Source organism: Mesitornis unicolor, unplaced genomic scaffold (genome assembly GCF_000695765.1).
Source record: "Mesitornis unicolor isolate BGI_N332 unplaced genomic scaffold, ASM69576v1 scaffold28092, whole genome shotgun sequence".
In the NCBI taxonomy this organism is placed as follows: domain Eukaryota; kingdom Metazoa; phylum Chordata; class Aves; order Mesitornithiformes; family Mesitornithidae; genus Mesitornis; species Mesitornis unicolor.
This window is the reverse complement of record NW_010170327.1, coordinates 393-18,628: the sequence shown is the minus strand read 5'-3', so window position 1 is coordinate 18,628 and position 18,236 is coordinate 393. Positions and strand designations below refer to the sequence as shown.

Below are 18,236 nucleotides of genomic sequence, written 5' to 3'. Positions count from 1 at the left end.
TCCACTCAGGAGCTCTTCGCCTCGGTATTTCTCCAATATCAGGGCACAGGATGGGGAGCAGCAAATAAGAACTGGTTCTGTCCCTACGTAACCCCTACAGTGCCTGAGCACAAATGTGAGACAAATCTGTCATAGCACTGGCAAGCCCTCACTTCTCTGCTCCCAGGCTTCAAATGTGGAGAGCTCACACTATTACACGTTCCTTCAGGCCCAGAGGCAGGTGAACTAAATCAAGGTACAACACAGATGGTCTTATGAACCAGGCAGCTCCTCTTCCCACCACACCCTTTAAGAACAAGAGGAGGCACACTGCCTCAACTGTTCTCACAAGCTGTGGAGTGGATTAAGATCATGAAGTGTCCTACCCTTCACAGTCTCAACAGCACGAATGTTTTCTCCCAGGACTTCCAGAAGGGCCATATCTTCAAAAGGACTCCCCTCTTTCAAGCTGTATCTCTTGCGCTCAGCCTTCCGCCGGTTCTTTGAGGATCGCCTGGAAAAGGAGGAAGCTTAATCAGTGTGCACAACAGGATTAGCTTTAACAGAGTAAGTCTGAAAGAACACCAACAGCATGCATGAAGCTTGTTACTGAAGTCCTTACTCCCTCCAGTGAGAGGGGACTGTATGTAAGCCATGTATCCTTATATCAATGTTTTCAGTGGTACTCAGCCAATATCCTTTGTTGTCTGAAACACAAAGTCAGTAGTTGGGCTCTTTCTCTACTATGAAAAGCACTGCTTTGTGTTCCAGCAAGGTCAAAGCATTCTCTAAGCACAAAGTAGGGTAAACTGTTTGGCACTAGTCACTAGCAGGCAAAGCTGAGCTTCACTTAAAACAATTTGTTGCCAGGCTCTGTGCTTGCCTGCGTGCATTTTCATATCTGCTATCTCCACAAGGTGTGCACTAATACAGCTCAGCTCCTGCTCATTATCACAGGAAAGCACCTTGTAGTTGCAGGCCAGTACTAGCTGCATTATGTTCCCTAATAATCAGAACACTCTGACACAGGTATGCTGAATACTAAGGTTGCATTCTCTTCCCCTTTTCACCTGGGCCACAGAAAGTGCCCTAAAAAGTGCACACTTTTCCCATAACTATTTTTCACATTTCATCTAAGGAATTCAGAAGTGTTCCCACTGAAAATGCCAGCTTCTAACACACTGTAGCTCACATTCTTCAGAGCACTCAAAAGCAAGACAGATGCCCAGATATTGATATGAAATTTAGTAGCAACCCCCACCCACCAAGTGCAAAACCTAGGACAAAAGCACAAGCCATGCATACAAGCTGGTAATGTTTGAGGAGCTCTGCCCGTATTCTGTGTCAAGCTTCCTACAGCCAGCTATTGTGGCAGCAAGCCTGACACCCCCAGAGCCAGCTCCTGCCCAGGGTCTGTGCTCACAGCTTCTCTGCTGTTCCTCTTGCACTAGTAGCATCTAGCATTTTCTGCTCTTGCCCTCTCAGTAAGAGTTAAAATAACCACGAAATGTCTGTAATTAAAGCAGCTTCAAGGCATGCACAGCTGTGAGGAGTTGCCAAGCACGAGCAAGCTGCCCTCCCAAATGCTGATGCCAGGGAAGTCACTATCTAATTTGGACGCAGATACCTACGCTGATATTCTTGAACTGCTGTGTGAATATTTGCTGTTCATGTCACTGGGTGTCACAACACTGCTGGTTTCAGAGAAAAGATCCAATTCTGAGTAATTTGGCATTTCATAATCTGCAAAATATGTTAACAACTGTCAAAGTATGGAGAAAGGTCAGTTATGCCAAGCTTTTTCTCTGGGTTATCTATGTAGCTCCTTGGAAAAGCAGCTTGGGCAGATTTATTCTACCTGCTAGCATTTCAGAGCCTTACGGCTCTCAACCCAACTCAGTCATCATACAAGAAGAAACAGCAATTGTGAGAAGAACACTGCTCTTTTCCCTCAGTGGGGATAGTGATATTAAACAGCACAATCAGAGGGAAGACAATCTTCAGTGTAGCAAATCTGGACCATGACAAAGCATTCTGCTTTCAGAAAACTTCCCTGATCCTGTGTAGCCTGGCAGGTGAATATACCTAGTAGGTACTCAGCACAAAGGACACGCTAAGCCACTGTTGGATCTAGCCAAGCTGGCACTGTGGAGACAATGCTGTGTAACTTTGAAGAGCTTTCAGGTGCATTTTGATCCCATGAAAGCTTTGACACAGATAGCACTGAAAATAAAGCTGTCTCTACAGAATGAGCAAGGTCAAGCAATGACACTCCAATTATAGTGCGAGGAAGGGGTAAGAATAATGCTGTTCTACTGCATTGTTATAGGTACCACTGGAGCTAGAAGAGAACACAGCTCCACTGGGGCAAAAGGAAACCACAACGAAAGAGATGATCATGGCCTTTCAATACCAACCCTGCAGGCACTCACAAGCCTTCTCCTTCAGCTCTCGGACCACTTGCAGGCGACTCTTGTGGCAAATAAATGCTGTTTTCCGAGAATCTAGGAAGATCAGCTGACTTTTCTGAGCTGCTCAATAAGAAAATCAGAACATGAACATTTGGGCAAAATAACCAGAAAAGCACTCTTTACAAAAGAGGTCTGAAGGAGCACAGTCCTTCAATGAGCTTAGAAATGAGGCGTGAAACACACAAAAGGACTCAAGTGGAAGGAAATTCAAAGCTTATAATACAGAAGCCTGCCAAACAAGATGCACCTGGATGCAGAGTGAATTAACCTGCCAGACGTTTTCTAGAACAAGAGTCTGTTTCTGATACAGAAAAAACAGAAAGCTCTGGTGTCAAAGCTCTTCACAACAACTAGGTAAGAAATAAAAAAAAAAACCAACCCTCAACTCATAAAGCCTACTGCCCATAGCACGAAAAGGAAAAGCAATCAATCGTAACAAACTGTTCTTCCTGAACAGAAGGGAGATACAGCTATCAAATATTTCTCAACAGCTACTCAAACACTTATAGGATAGCCAGCCATTTGCTTACTCCACAGCTCTGCTGCTACATGTGCTCTGGAGCAAGGACTGTCCTGCTTCTTCATGGACACACAGACACAGACCCTCTTACAGTTTGTGACTGTTAGGTCTGGAAAAGCTCAAATGCTTTTAGCTTGACTAAGCTAAAAAGAGATCATGACACCGCAGGGCTTCAAGCTGCATTTAGCAGAGCCAAATGCAGATAAATGGGCAGCATCAGCTAGGCAGCATCCTTCCATACAGCTTCCAGTATTGGAGTGCTGTGACTTCCCATAGACCCAGTAAAGATTTTCTTCAGCCTCTATAGCACAGAGATGTCTCAGGTTCTTGCATGGATTCACCTTCCAGAATAGCAGGTTTGAAGTTGGTCTCCAAGATATCCAGTCTACCATACTTGTGAATCTGGATCAGGGAAAGAAAACAAGGTATCATTTAGGTATCTAAACCAGATCCTATCCCTCTGTTCTTGCCTTCTAAAGAAATATGTCTACTCTAGTTCTTGTGCTCCAAAAGGTCTTACCAGTCTTAAAGCCTCTTCCCAGAGAGCCCCTTCCAAGAGCAGGAGAACAGCCTCTTCATAGTCCTAGAAGGAAAGAGCAACCATGTACTGCTACTGATGCTAGTAATACATATTCAGCAGCTATTCAGAAAAACATTTCTATGTAGCAGTGTCACAGTCAGGACAGGAAAATACAACTGTGCCAGGTACTTTGAAGTCCTGACATGAAAAAAAAAACCCAAATCTATGTTTCTTATCCCACGCTGAGGGGAAATCCCTCTGGAACTATGTCTTCCTTTCTCCAGCCTTCATGCTTCTGCTGAGACAAAAGACTTTCGTATCAAAGCAGAGGCAGCTTCATGGTTGAAAGAGTATTAACCCACACCCTGCTCACTGCATCACCTGAACCTGCTCTGCCCTCCCCAAGAGAGCCCATGGCACAGACTGTTTTGCTGTCAGCATGCATGGAGCTACACGTGACCCAGGAGAATAGAGAAAGTACAGATGGTGTGTATCTTTGACAGAGGATATTACTGGGGCACAGACAGGAGGGTGATTACATTACCTGAGTGTACTGCTCCAAGAGTATGGCTGCCTCTGCATGCTTTCTCTGTTCAACTAGTTTTCCTACAATAAAAGGCAGAATTCAGCTTTCCAGAAGGAGCTGGATTTTGTGCCACAAAGTAAGAAAGTAGAGGAAAATCCCACACACTGAGGCACTTTCTACCTGCTCACATGCTTACTCAATCTGCCCAGTAAAAAGACAGGCTGCCTGATGTCAAGAATTCATTAATTTAACACCATCAGACAGTTGCGTGTGAAGTTTCTGGTGCAAGTGCCATGAGGCCAGCTGAAGAATGTTTTCCCCCCAGTCTGAGACAGAAGTAGTGAACAATCTCTGTTGCCTGCTCTCTTTGGTATGGACAGCAACAATCAAGCTTGTGGGATTCAGGGCTTCTAGTACCCTAAAACTCAGAACCAGCTTTGGCACTAGTTCATACGCTAGGATACAATATAATAGAGCAAGTGATACACAGCGCAAGGAAAGAAAAATTACCCAAGCAAAGCAATCTTATCCATGAAAGCTTCTGTCTGCTCATTTTGCTAAACTACAGTTGTTGTTTAAGAGAGGCACCAGAAAAAGTATTACAGTCAAGACATGAAGGATCCAAATCACATTAAGTGACAGAAAGACTACACTCCCAGGAGCCACATTCTCACTGTGTAAACAGGTCCTTCATAACAGGCAGAAAATGACCTGGGGGTGTTGGTGGACAGCAGGATGACCATGAGCCAGCAATGTGCCCTTGCGGCCAAGAAGGCCAATGGCATCCTGGGGTGTACTAGAAGGGGTGCTGGTAGTAGGTCGAGAGAGGTTCTCCTTCCCCTCTACTCTGCCCTGCTGAGACCACATCTGGAATATTGTGTCCAGTTCTGGGCCCCTCAGTTCAAGAAGGACAGGGAGTTGCTTGAAAGAGTCCAGGGCAGAGCCACAAAGATGACTGAGAGAGTGGAGCATCTTCCTTCTGAGGAGTGGCTGAGGGAGCTGGGTCTCTTTAGCTTGAAAAAGAGGAGACTGAGGGGTGACCTCATTAATGTTTATATATTTGTAAAGGGCAAGTGTCAGAAGGAAGGAGCCAGGCTCATCTCAGTGACAGCCAATGATAGGACAAGGGGCAATGGGAGCAAGCTAGAGCATAGGAGGTTCAATCTGAACAGGAGGAAAAACTTCTTCACTGTGAGGGTGCCAAAGCACTGAACAGGCTGCCCAGAGAGGCTGTGGAGTCTCCTTCTCTGAAGACATTAAAAACCCGCCTGGACGTGTTCCTGTGTGACCTAGTTTAGGTGATTCTGCTCTGGCAGGGGGGTTGGACTGGATGATCTTCAGAGGTCCCTTCCAACTCCTAATATTCTGTGATTCTGTGACAAATTCTGCCTCTGAGTAACACAGAAGTCAGGATGATGCTCTGCTCATGCTACCGAAATATATGCCAGGTTCATGACACATCTGAAGTGTGCAGTCTGGTACGTCCCCGTAAGCACAAATTCTGAGACCAGCTATCTTTTTCTCCTGTACTAGGATGGCCTATAGGTTTACATGTACCAGCTGGTCCTAGCTGCTAGCAGGCTTTAATAAGAAGGCATGAAGATGCAGCTCTGAATTATCCAATTGCCTTTATGGTCTGTGACTAGGCACAGTACTTATGTCAACAATAACAAAAGGCCTCAGTTATGTCAGACACTTAAAAAAAAAAATCTTCATTCCCTGAGATTAACCAAGGGGCAATTTGGAATAGCACAGTTCAGCAACCAGCTGCAATGAAAAAGTGCACGAAGTAGTCAGCATAGGGCAGCCAAGGCCATAGCCAGCTTGGCAACTCCTGGGTGCCTATCAGCTCAGCTCCAACTTCTTCTGGTTTCTTAGAGAAACAAAGGCGATGTGCCATCATGCAAACCCTTGTGAAACATGTGATCTTTGCTCTCTATTTAAGAAAAACACTGCTAAAGACGGAGGTTTTCACTATATTTCAGGGAAAATAAAAAAGAACCAAAAATAACAGCAGCTAGTTTTGGTCTTCACATTTCCATCTCCTCAAGGCCTACCTGCCATGGTCTGTGCCAGGCTGGACAGTTCATCCTTTGTGTAATCAAGCTGTGACGCCACGCACAGGGCTTGCTGCCAGCTGCCACTGTTCTGAAAAGCATCAAGTGCTTTTGCAAAGATGCCAGCACGAGCAAATACCAACGCAGCCTGTTCATATAGCTGCTTCTGAATTAAGTACTCCCCATATGCATTGCTGATATCCTGCAAGAAAGGGACAAAAATAAGTAAGAAATCAGCTGTAGAGTCAATAGCAGTCTTCCGTCAGTAAAAAAATAAGTGCTTATCAACAAAAGCCTATTTACCCCTCCCCCAAAGGAACCTCCAGGCACAATATTCCTACCACATTTCAAGCTTTATATCAAGGCAAGGGCTGATGATTGCGGAAACATTTCACAGAGCATGAAGAGGTACCTAATTCTCCAAGTCAAAGGCTGGGCAAATTACATACTGCAGGAAATCAGCACATTCTTCCCCCACACATATGAGCAGTTTTTGTTAGAATGTCTCCCTGAACCAACTTACTCCAGGAGTCAAACACTGGCACAAGGGAGGATGCAAGCCCTGCAATTCTGTAGGCACAGGTTGCTGTGAATCAATATCCTGAGCTTCACTATGCTCTTCAAAGCTCACAATCTCCATCAAGAAGGAACAGTGGATTTGACTGGAAGATTTTAGAAGTAATAAAGAAAGACTACCAATGAGCCAGAGTAAGGAACAGACCTCCCTCACAAGAAAGAATCCTTTCTGCTTTCACTGTGTCACAGACTGAGTTTGTCTATTTCCACTCTTGCTTCTTCAACTACTTCTTTTATATAGGCTTGTGTATTTACAATATCTAACTTAAATTATATTAAATGCATTCATTTACATTTTACCTCAAATTCAGGCAAACTAAAGTCCTTCAGTAATACTGAAACCAACAAAGAACATTACATGCTAGGAAATGGCACATCTGCAAGTGTCCCAAGCTCTCTAGCACTCTTCAGAGTAGTTTAAGGATAACAAAGTGTCCCCACATAACCTGCAAATGCCAGACAGAAAGCTGGTATCACAAAGGTCAAAACATGAAGAAAACTTTTTCTGTGGTAATGGGAGCTCTTCAGCATACCACAAGATAGTGCAGCAGAAACCAGGTGCTCTCTCGGTCATGGAATCAAAGAAGTAACAGCCACTCCTTCAATGACCAGACCCTGCAGCATCAGTACTGAGAGCCATTCCAGCTGTTATCTCAGACGAGGGTCTCAGACAACACAGGAGTAGCAATGACCTGCAGAACTTGAACGTAAGCAGCTGCTCTCTCATTCCTGCCCTCACTCAAGATGCCGAGGATGTGCAAACACACATGTGAGAGAATAAAGAGCTTGCATGCTGCAGTGTCACGTGGTTACATACCTTGTACTCCTGAGTGCTTGAGGGGTACAGCTTCAAGGCTTCACAGTACTGATTCTGATCCTTCACCAAGTTCAGAAATTCAGAGAAGTGTTCAGAACCTGCAGTAATAAATTATTTTTACATAGCAATAAAAAACAAGTGGCTCTCACAGCTCCCAGCCAGTCTGGGTTCGTTGCATTAAGAAGCAACAAGAGACACTTGGGTGGAAGAGCCCAAAAGCACCTATTCTACTACTGTAAAATCAAAGCATTCCCTTCCCTGAGGTTTGCTCCACTTTTGCCAGCAACATTAACTGGGGACAAGTCACCTACAACAGGAACAAAACAAGACTTATGTCTCGTGATCGCACAGTAGTAAACATTCTCACTCCTTTCTCCCTGCACCAAGCTACACTACAAAAAACACGTAGCAGAAATAAGTTAACCATGCACTACCAGGAGGGAAGATGATCTTGTGCAACCTTGTAAAAGTTTCTTTCATGATTTTCCTCCTAAAGATGCTCCAAAATGGAAATGCTCCACTGCAGAATTTCTCCTTAGAGATGCTGCATGTGCAGTACACCTACCACATTTGCTGAGATGCCCAAGAGCTTTTGTGTATCTCTTCAAGTGTCTGTCTATTGTATATCGCTGATAATTGGTTTCCATTTTCCGGAGGGTATTTAAGAAGGGCAAGTATTCTTTTGGGTCCTGCAAAAAATACCAAAAACTGCAGTTGAGCTAATCTGGCAAGATCCTTATTTGCCCTCATCTTCACCAACAAACAGTCCCTTATTTGAAATTATAGGATAGTACACAAAAAACACCTTTTTTGAAAAAATAATGTAAGCCATCTTAAAGAATCATGAAATCACTGAATGTACTGAGTTGGAAGGGACCTTCAAAGATCATCTGTTCCAACCCCGCTGCAGTAAGCAGGGGTAATGTTACTAGATCAGGTTGCTCCCTGGAAAATCAATTCTCTATACACACTCTTGCCAGGAATGACTAACTTAAATTATCAGACTCCCACATGGACTTCAGTAGTACCTAAAGCCTACAGACATTTAAAATTTAAGGCCATGTATCATATCAAATACTGGTTTATATTAGCTATTTTAATGTATAAATTTTCTGCTGTAAAGCCAACCACACCAAAGCTCATAAAACCTGTTAACATGAATAGGGCATTTTAATTGATGGACAGCAGGCTTTGCTGTAACATTAGGAAGCTCTGGAGATCCTGATGGGCATTTCCATTCAGAAATTTCAAATTAAACACCCAATTATTGTGGCCACCACCAAATAAGCAATAATCAAAAGAGTACAGAACTGGGAAAGTAAGGCACGCAGTCGCAACACTTCAGACCACAGTAACTCCCCTCCCTAGAGCTACTTTGCCATTCTGATCTAGAGAAGCCCTATTGCACCTTGACTACAAGCAAGTTCCCAAAGCTGTGCTCAAAAAGTACTAAGGGACGCAGAGACATGCTACCTTCCCAGCATCATCTGAAGCACACACAGCAGTTACGAGAACCTGGAATCCTGTCTGGGTAGAGAGCTATAACAAATCACGTGGGCTGATCCGCAGACTACAAAGAACCTTTGGGAAAGTAGAAAAGTAGTTCCTTGGCTGGAACCATAAGCCAAGACCTTTTGAGACTTTTCTGCCACCATGATGACTAAATTGAAGTCATATGTCCCCAAGGAATAATCATACAATTCATTGACATCCACAAGGAAAAGCAGGTACTTCAGTGCTTCTTCTGCACTCACAGCTTTGGCATCTGGAGTAATGCTTTCTGTAACAAGATAAAGAAACATGATCAGTTACACCTTCGGCAGTGGAACCCCAGTCTGAGAGATGGATCCATTATCAAGCACATCCTTGACACTAGATAGGGACCATCAAACTAATGGCTCATTCTGTCTTGCAGGAGGTGTTACTTTGCCTTTCCTGGGCAACTTCAAGCATAGTAACGTAAGTGTATAACAGTGACAAGTAGAAGAAGTATCAGCACAGAATATAAACTAAGTTTGCCAATTTGAAATACCAGGCTCCAGAATGGAAACCTCCTGTTCAGTGCTGGCAGAACCAGAGTTCTGACTGGAAAGAGAAAACAGCTGCAACTGAATTATCTGCTGACATGCTGTTCCATTAAGAAAACAGCTAGTTTCAAGTCTATTTCTGTTTTCTGGCTGACTACATGAACAGCCACCTTAAAATAACTTTCACAGTGAAGCATGCTAGTAATGAAATTTCCTGTAAACCAACAATTTTCAAATCCTGAGTTCCTGATACAGCACCTCGAAGATCATGAACCTTCTGGAGAGCAATTTCCAATTCTGGAGGACTTTTCTTTACATGTGCTGTCAGTATTGATAGGCAGTATCTGAAGAAAACAGAAGCAGTGAATGAAAAAGCAAGAAGACAGAAACACCTGTTATTCCTATTTTAGCATAGTTTGTGCAAGTTCTAGTTTATATTTTAGTTATAATAAAACCAACCCCAAACTATTCAGGTACTTCAATCTTTTTAAAGGAAGACAGGAAAAATGAGACAAGAACAGAATACACCAGAACAGATTTTCTACTCAGCATGTTTCCCCAAACATGTCATGTGACTGGAGATGTGTTTTGAGTAGAATGAGCTTTCTTATCATACCAGTCAGCATAATGGAGAGAGAACACCTCTCTCTGAAAGCTCAGATAGCTGGACACAGTTTTCCAAATCAAATTTGTCATGAAAATGGTCTTTTCTATAAAAGGAAGCTTTCCAGGAGGTTATTTCTATTTTCATACATTTTGCACATACTACCTCAAAACAGTTTTCCCAGCTAAGGGGAAACCGTTTGCTGTAAAGTGTCTAAATTTTCAGGGTTTAGCAGCAACCCACCATCTGTTGCTCCTCTATCCACTGTTTAACATATGAGCTGCCAATGGTTTAACACTGCTTCACTAACCACTGTTATTATCCTATTTTCTCACCCTTCACCCCTGTCTGGTATTGATTCATTCAAGGAAGATGGTTACCAAAAAGGTAATAATTCAGAAAAATGTGGCTGAAGATTTACAAAAAAGTAATTCAGTCTCAAATTGAACAGCTGAGATCTTTCCAACAGGCCAGCTGCTCCACAAAATCAGTATCTCCCTGAGATGGCAATCTCGCTCATAACTCTCTGACCTCTATGCCACATGTACTGTTCTTAAATTGAGTGTGCTTCTTAAACCCTTATAAGCAATACTGCATCTATTGCTTTAATTATACTAGTAAAAAGTTGTTCTGCTATCTGTGGATTTATTAGATGCTGTGGTTTTAAGGACAGAAGACGGAAGGTAGGACTATGTCAGTTTCATGCAGCGCAGGCTCACCTCAGAGGATCTGATGCAAAATAGCTGATGTTAAGCACAGCTTTGCTTTCCGCAAACGACTTACTAGAAATCTCTCTAATGGTTCCTTCACATACAATATGAAAATGCTCACTTTTGAGGGTCAATGTGTTCCATGGCAACTCTCATGACATCACAGACGAGGTTTACTTTTTTCTGATCAGGATGCTGGCATGGTTGAGCACTACTGCTACCATTCAGATATGGGTACATACTCTTCGTGAAATCTTCTTCTCTAAATAAAAACAGATACCATGAATACCAGCATCACATAGCTCAGCACAAAGACATTTCATTAGGAACACTGAGAAACACAAATGTATGCAGAAAATAACTACTCAACAAAATAGCTCATGTCATTCAGTATTGACACACAGCCTGTCACACTACCAGGAAGCTCTTCAACATCTCTCATCCATCCCTATTGATTCTCAGCCAAGACAGGCATTGAAAAAAACTGGTCAGAACACCTATTTTAGTTGCACAAAAAACGAGAAAGCGAGATTTTCAAGATACAGCTTCCTCCTACTAAATCCACTATGGAGATGCTGAACACAGAACACTTCTGAAAATAAAGGCATCCACTGTTATTTCTAGACAAAGATTTAAGGTCACGTCAAAACTGAAAAGAAAACAGAATGCTACTGAGTGATAGCTTGAGCTCCTTAACAATTACTTACTTCAGCAAGCTTGAGAAGTCCTGAAGCTACCAATGCCCTAAAGCCTCTTGTCACTCAGCCTTTGAGAAAGAAATCAGGGGACCTGATTTGAGAATCTAAGCAAGTATCTTGGCCTTGGGCTTCATATAAGCAGTGCTGCCTTACTCCACTTTATGAGGGAACAAAACCTGCTCTGTTCACATTTACCCCTGTACCGCAAACCAGAAAAGTCAAGGCAGCCAGATGATGTACTAATCTCTTGCTGGAAAAATCTAATAGCTGCCTGCAAGCTGGAATTTCCAAGACACACCAACCGTCCCTGAAACTACTGAGTTTACTCAAATCTTTATGACCTGACATGACAGATTTCTGACTACTTCCAGCACCTGCATTGAAGAGCTGCTAATATTTTGAGAAAATAATGTACCAACACTGATTATGTGCATGCTTCCATTTGCAGAACTATACTCACTTCAATTCTGTGAAAAACAAGTTGATATAGTTCACAGAATCTATTTGTCTGATAAAGGTTTCTGCGTTTTCCAGAAATACCTGAAATAAACAAGAGTATTACTACTGTTATTCTGAACAAGTACATTAAGTACAAGAATGAATTCAAAGACCTTCTCTGAATGAAGAAGATAAAGGAAATGCATGAGGATGCAGCAGTGCAGAGCAGCCATCTCTGCTGAAAGAAGACAGACAGCACCATCTACTCCTTTGAGCAATGTTCAATGTCAGTGGATTTTAGGCTAGATGGATATAGAAAACAACGCAACAGAACTTGGCATACTTGCCTTGGGATTGTGGTCATAGAGAAGATTGAGGTTGATTCGCAGCTTCCTCATACACTGAAATGCTTCCTTGAACATAAGTCTGGAGGAATGAGTCAAGTGGCATAGTTTACACAGTGGATAGGTTCAGTATCTGCAAATAAAGGCTACTGACTGGAGGTAAGGAAAGACCCCTTGGGAAAGGAATAGCCCAGGCAATGTAAAGCCATGCAAATTGCCTTCCAGAAAAAATGTGCAAGGTTAATCCTGTTTGTTGCCATCCTCTGCAATGGGACAGACCGACCAGCATGCCAGGCTAAGGATGCAATATAGGCCTTGCATGAATTTTTTTCCTCTCTTAAAACAGAACTACATTTTAATCTAATGGACCGACTTCTGTTTCAGAAAACTTCAATGTAAATCAATTAAACATTAAGACCAGCGTGCTTCATCATTAAGTGATTGAGATGTCTGCAGAATGGAGCAAATGAAGATTTTTGCCACCCACACAGTCTCACACACATATAAGCCCTTCAGTGGTGAAGTGAGAGACACCTGGAACTGCTGAAAGTTGGTCTTCTAGCTGGTAGCCTCAGAAACAGATCTACTCCCACTTACAAAGTAAATTCCTTTGAGTTTAGCCTTCCTCCCCTTTCCTACACAATAAAACCAGGCCAGCCAGCCTCTAACAGCTCAGACCGGGGGGAGGGAATACCAGAATACACCAGTGCCATTTACCTGTCCAGCCACTTTCGAATCTGGGCAAGAACAAGAGCTCGGTGGTGAACAGTCTCCAGATTTCCTCTAGGCATCTATAACACAAGACAGACACAATCATTTATTTGTACTTACTCTGCTTACATTGAAGGCAAAGTGAGAACTGGCCAATTCTTTAGGCCTCTCTGCTACTTGTAGGTGCATGGGCCTGTTTACTCACTTCAAAGTACATGCAATTTCAACAACTGTGGAAAAATACCAGAAAATTCTCTCAGCTCAGAAACATTCCTACCTCAGGAGGCTGGACTCCACTGAATGAGGTAAGACCCAGAGCAACCTGATCATGCCTTCAGGTTAGCCCTCCTTTGATGAAGATGTTGGGCTACACACCTCCAGAGGTGCCTTTCAATTGACATCCTTCTCCATTCTGAGAACCTCTGCTGGTTCTGAAGAGCAAGCTCAGCATTCAGACAAACAGTGCTAAGGCTACTGGAGGGCTGCTAGCAAATACAACAAGTACTGAGGTGAATTTGAGATTCACCATGAAAGGCCACAGTATGTAGCACTATGCTACCTCAGCCATTAGGAATTTGAATAGCCATTCCCAAGTTTGCATATATCCAGCTGCCTGTGCTGAACCCAACTCCCACAGGCATGCTCAAAATCTGTCTGCACCCAGCCAGGCAGCTGGAGATTTGTGAGGTGCTGTGCTGCAGCAGTACAGGGCAGCAGCTTTGTAGCACTGCACGCATTGTCTGCAGGTTAGCCAGCTACCCACTAAGATGGCCCCACTAGGCCCAATAGCAGACTTCAACAGACACTGGCAGAGCACTGACCTGCAGCACAACCTTTGTGTCCTGGGGTGTAATGGTGATGATACGCGAACCTCGCTCCACCTTGCGCAAGGTCTCACTGTTGGGTGCAGCAGGACTGCTCAGGCCAGCCTGAAGGGCTGAAGACAGGAGGATTTATCAGCACACAAGGCACGCCGCAACACAGTGCCCCCATCAGGCTTTCTTATGTGGCACTGCAAGGGACAACTGGACCAACTAAGTCAACAATACACCAGTGATCTTCAATGATTCCAGACAGGAAGAGGATCACTGCTGTACATGAAGTAGAGATATGTCCTCTATACACGAGGATCATAAAACAAAACAGATCAGATGAAAGGAGCACTGAAAGATGTAAAGGACCAGTAAGTTGTCATCCTGCCTTTCCCACGGTTCTCATACCTTTCATAGCCAGATGCCACCAGAAACTCTTTCTGTGGAATCCCTTCTTTACCACACATCCTCACATAGCCCTACACATAGCGCTTTCTTTTTTGGATGTGGAGGAGAGGGAGAGAAAGCAGGGCAAAGCTGCTGAAACCAGTGAAGGAATAACTACAGGACACACCCTGCTCCCTGGGAGGAACATGTGATATGTGAAGACAGTTCCCTGTGTTCCTTGTTCTTTGATGTATTTTTGAAAGCAGCTCTCTTTCTCCATCTCTTAAGCAGCTGCTCTGAGTGACCCAGATACAGCAGGTTTGGATGTGAAAAATAGGGACATCTTGTGATTTCAAAACAATGGCCACGTGCTGCCAGCAGCACGTAGCCAGAGCTGGCATTTACCTTTCACTGATACGTTCTTCAAGCAGAAGCACTGACAGGTGTGGGAACTGGTTGTCACCAATAAAAACTCATTGTATGTTGCAAATGAGGTGATGTTGGAAGCAACCTGTAGAAAAATGATGACGTTTGTCACTGTATAGAGTGGAATAGGAAAGCTGCCTTTGGCAGAAGAAAAGGAGATGCAAGGAGGGACAAAAACTTCAGTACCTCAGTATCATTAACAAAAAACCGGCATCGATCTGTGAGGCCCAAGATCATCTCCTGTAAATAAAATGATGACAAGTATAAGCTATCAGTGCCACAATCTCCAGCGTTTCACACCACTGACTCACACTGGATTGAAGCACCTTAGAATTAGGTACTGAGTACCTCACATGTATTACTTAGAAGCTGGACAGGAAGTCATGCAACCTCTATACCAGGAGGGCTTACTTAAGTGTCTTTAAACACTTTTGGCTGAAATGCAGCTTGGTCTACCCTGTAACAGAAACTTTACAGTAACAAAATAAAAGCAGAAACCACACCAGAAAAATTACGTTACAGCATTTGGTCCAAAATACCAGAGGAAAAAGCACTAGGTACAGAACAAAGCAAAGCAGCTCCATACAGCATTCATTTAGATGCACACTGATGGAAAGAAACAGCTAGTCATTCCCTAAGCTGTTGTAACTATTAAGAAACCATCACCAATAGGAAACACCAGTAGTAGGAGACCTGCAGTAACTTAATGCAGCCATATTTGCTAATAGGGTAAGTTCAGATAAAACAGAGCAAAATGCTGTTTCCAAAAAGAGCAGGGCAGTAACTGCTGGAAATTTCTTGCTCTTCAGTGACATTATTCATTGTATTCATAGAATGGGGAGACTGTTAACTGCAAAACATCAGAAATGCTCTAAAAGATTAAGGAAAGATGTGCTCTCAGCTCTGCACAGGCCCTTATGAAGAACGATGTTAAGAACTATCACTGGACCCTGAGCAGAGGATCATGGTGCACATCTGACACAGAGAACAACTGAGTAGGGAATGTAATCTGCTCACAGTTTTACTTACTTCACCACTGATCCTCGTGATAGAAGTCTGCACACAGGGGTAGGGAAACCGAACAGCAGATCCATTGCTAGCCTGCCAGGGCTCAAGGACTGGAGTAGAAGCCTCTAAAAAACAAAGAAGATCAAACTGTTTTCTAGTCAAAGATTCAGACATTACAACCACACATCATGTATCTCAGAAAAACTAAAACTGTCAATAAGCTACACTGTGTAACAGAAGACAAATACTGACACAAAAGTCCAGCATACAGCAGACAAGAAGGTGGCAACTTCTAGGAGCTCAGCAGCACTTTTATTACATTGTGGAACAAGACAGAAGTACCAAGGACATGGCAGTCAGTCAGCACTTCTGAAATCATTAAACCAACCATCTTATTTTCAAATCATGAAGTCTGAACTATCATTCTCAACAGCATTAACTGCTTTCTGACACAAATCACTAATTTCAGTCCATTTCAGGGAGCAGAGTGAGCACGAAAGGCAGAATCAACTACCAGCAAGAGTCACTCATGTCCCTGAAAGTCAAATAATCTCATTAAACCTCTTGAGAAATCTGTAATAGCTACATCTCAGACCAGGTACTTTAATAGGGCTCAGCTCACCCCAGAGGTATTTCAGGATCTGTCTATCAGCAAGCTGCAAAGCTACAGTTCTGGTCACTGGGCTGCAGCACAGGCTGGTAACTTCTCCATCTACAGGCAAAGACAACCTGGAGTAAGACAAAGAAGACATAGAACATCAGTCACAGAAGACACATTTAACACCTACATACTGCATTTCTTGTGGCTCTGTGGAAAGATACACATCTCCAGCACAGACAGATATGTGGTTCATGTAAGAATCTTCTGAAGTCTTTTCACACCTATATCACCTGATACTACTAAGACAGAGCCCCAGCAACTCCAGCCAACAGGCACTTGCCTAACTGTGCTAGTCACTGTCTGCATACTTACAGCACTCTGCAGAGCCCACACCTCTCTTGTTCTAATCTACAGTTCATATGCAAATGAGCCTGTCTCTGCTGTGTGAGTGCTGCAGAAAGCAACTCTTGGGATCCCTTTGGGAAGCAGTTTCTGCATGGCAGGTAGCTTCCTTTTGTGATCTGGTTAAAACTGACCCCTCAGAGTCCAGCAAGTGAGGAGGAGGATGACAGGAGTAACAAGGGCTAGCAGTCTCCTTCTGGACCCTGATAATGGTGAAAAATGAGTAGAATGAAAGAATTCAGTCCCCTGAAGTCCTGAAATTCAGACAAAGGAAAAGAGCTATCCTGTATGCTAGCTATACTCATGTATGCTAGCATACACCCTCTTGTCAGGTTGGGTGTAGGCATTAGGATTACAGGCAAATGCTGAACAGTAGGCAGCTTCATGAACTGTTGGGTTCTCCTGCAGGAAAAGAGCTGAATTCCCCAACCCACAGCCTCCAGGCTGCATGTCTACTGAGAGACATAATTCCTTCTAGGCACTGTCCAGAGGCGACATCAGACATCAACCACAACTGACAGAACTCTAGTACCGCAAATTCAGGTGCTCCTCTTCAGCTCCAGCCACAGTAGGCACTGCAGTCAGATGGTGAAGGACAGACTGAGCAGCATGGTGACCTTGACCAACCACCAGGAAGCTGTCATCTGGCAGCCAGGTGAGAAATCGAAGCCCCAGAGGATTCATAACTTCATTGTTATTGCTGCCCACATCAACCCTATCAGAAAATCACAGAATATTAAGAGTTGGAAGGGACCTCGAAAGATCATCCAGTCCAACCCCCCTGCCAGAGCAGGATCACCCAGAGCAGGTCACACAGGAACACGTCCAGGCAGGTTTTGAATGTCTCCAGAGAAGGAGCCTCCACAACCTCTCTGGGCAGCCTGTTCAGTGCTCTGTAACCCTTACAGTGAAAAAGTTTTTCCTCCTGTTCAGATTGAACCTCCTATGCTCCAGCTTGCTCCCATTGCCCCTTGTCCTATCATTGGCTGTCACTGAGATGAGCCTGGCTCCTTCCTCCTGACACTTGCCCTTTACAAATATATAAACATTAATGGGGTCACCCCTCAGTCTCCTCTTCTCCAAGCTAAAGAGTCACAGCTCCCTCAGCCACTCCTCAGAAGGGAGATGCTCCACTCTCTCAGTCATCTTTGTGGCTTTGCACTGGACTCTTTCAAGCAATTCCCTGTCCTTCTAGAACTGAGGGGCCCAGAACTCATCTCAGAACTGCCTAGATGTGGTCTCAGCAGGGCAGAGGGGGGGGAGAACCTCTCTCAACCTACTCACCACACCCCTTCTAATAAACCCCAGGATGCCACTGGCCTTCTTGGCCGCAAGGGCACATTGATGGCTCATGGTCATCCTGCTGTCCACCAGCACCCCCAGGTCCCTTTCCCCTGTGCTGCTCCCTAACAGGTCAGTCCCCAACCTATACTGGTACATGGGGTTGTTCTTTCCCAGATGCAAGATCCTACACTTGGCCTTGTTGACTTTCATTAAATTTTCCCGTGCCCGACTCTCCAACCTGTCCAGATTTTGCTGAATGGCAGCCCAGCCTTCTGGAGCGTCAGCCACTCCTCCCAGTTTTGTGTAGTCAGCAAACTT

At 43.9% G+C, this 18,236-nt stretch overlaps 1 protein-coding gene across 1 annotated transcript; it reads right to left on the bottom strand.

Annotated features, from left to right (window-relative positions):
* Nucleotides 1-328: 328 nt before the first annotated feature.
* Nucleotides 329-17,349, bottom strand: IKBKAP (inhibitor of kappa light polypeptide gene enhancer in B-cells, kinase complex-associated protein; the record flags this gene model as incomplete). The annotated part of the gene is made up of 21 exons (XM_010179660.1): nucleotides 329-493; nucleotides 1,611-1,722; nucleotides 2,397-2,510; nucleotides 3,312-3,372; nucleotides 3,491-3,553; nucleotides 4,035-4,096; nucleotides 6,074-6,275; nucleotides 7,467-7,564; nucleotides 8,032-8,155; nucleotides 9,098-9,246; nucleotides 9,752-9,837; nucleotides 10,929-11,069; nucleotides 11,966-12,045; nucleotides 12,291-12,369; nucleotides 13,005-13,078; nucleotides 13,820-13,935; nucleotides 14,603-14,708; nucleotides 14,810-14,863; nucleotides 15,653-15,756; nucleotides 16,254-16,360; nucleotides 17,167-17,349. Coding segments are annotated over 21 exons (2,280 nt in total), but the record flags the coding sequence as incomplete, so codon positions are not given.
* Nucleotides 17,350-18,236: the final 887 nt, after the last annotated feature.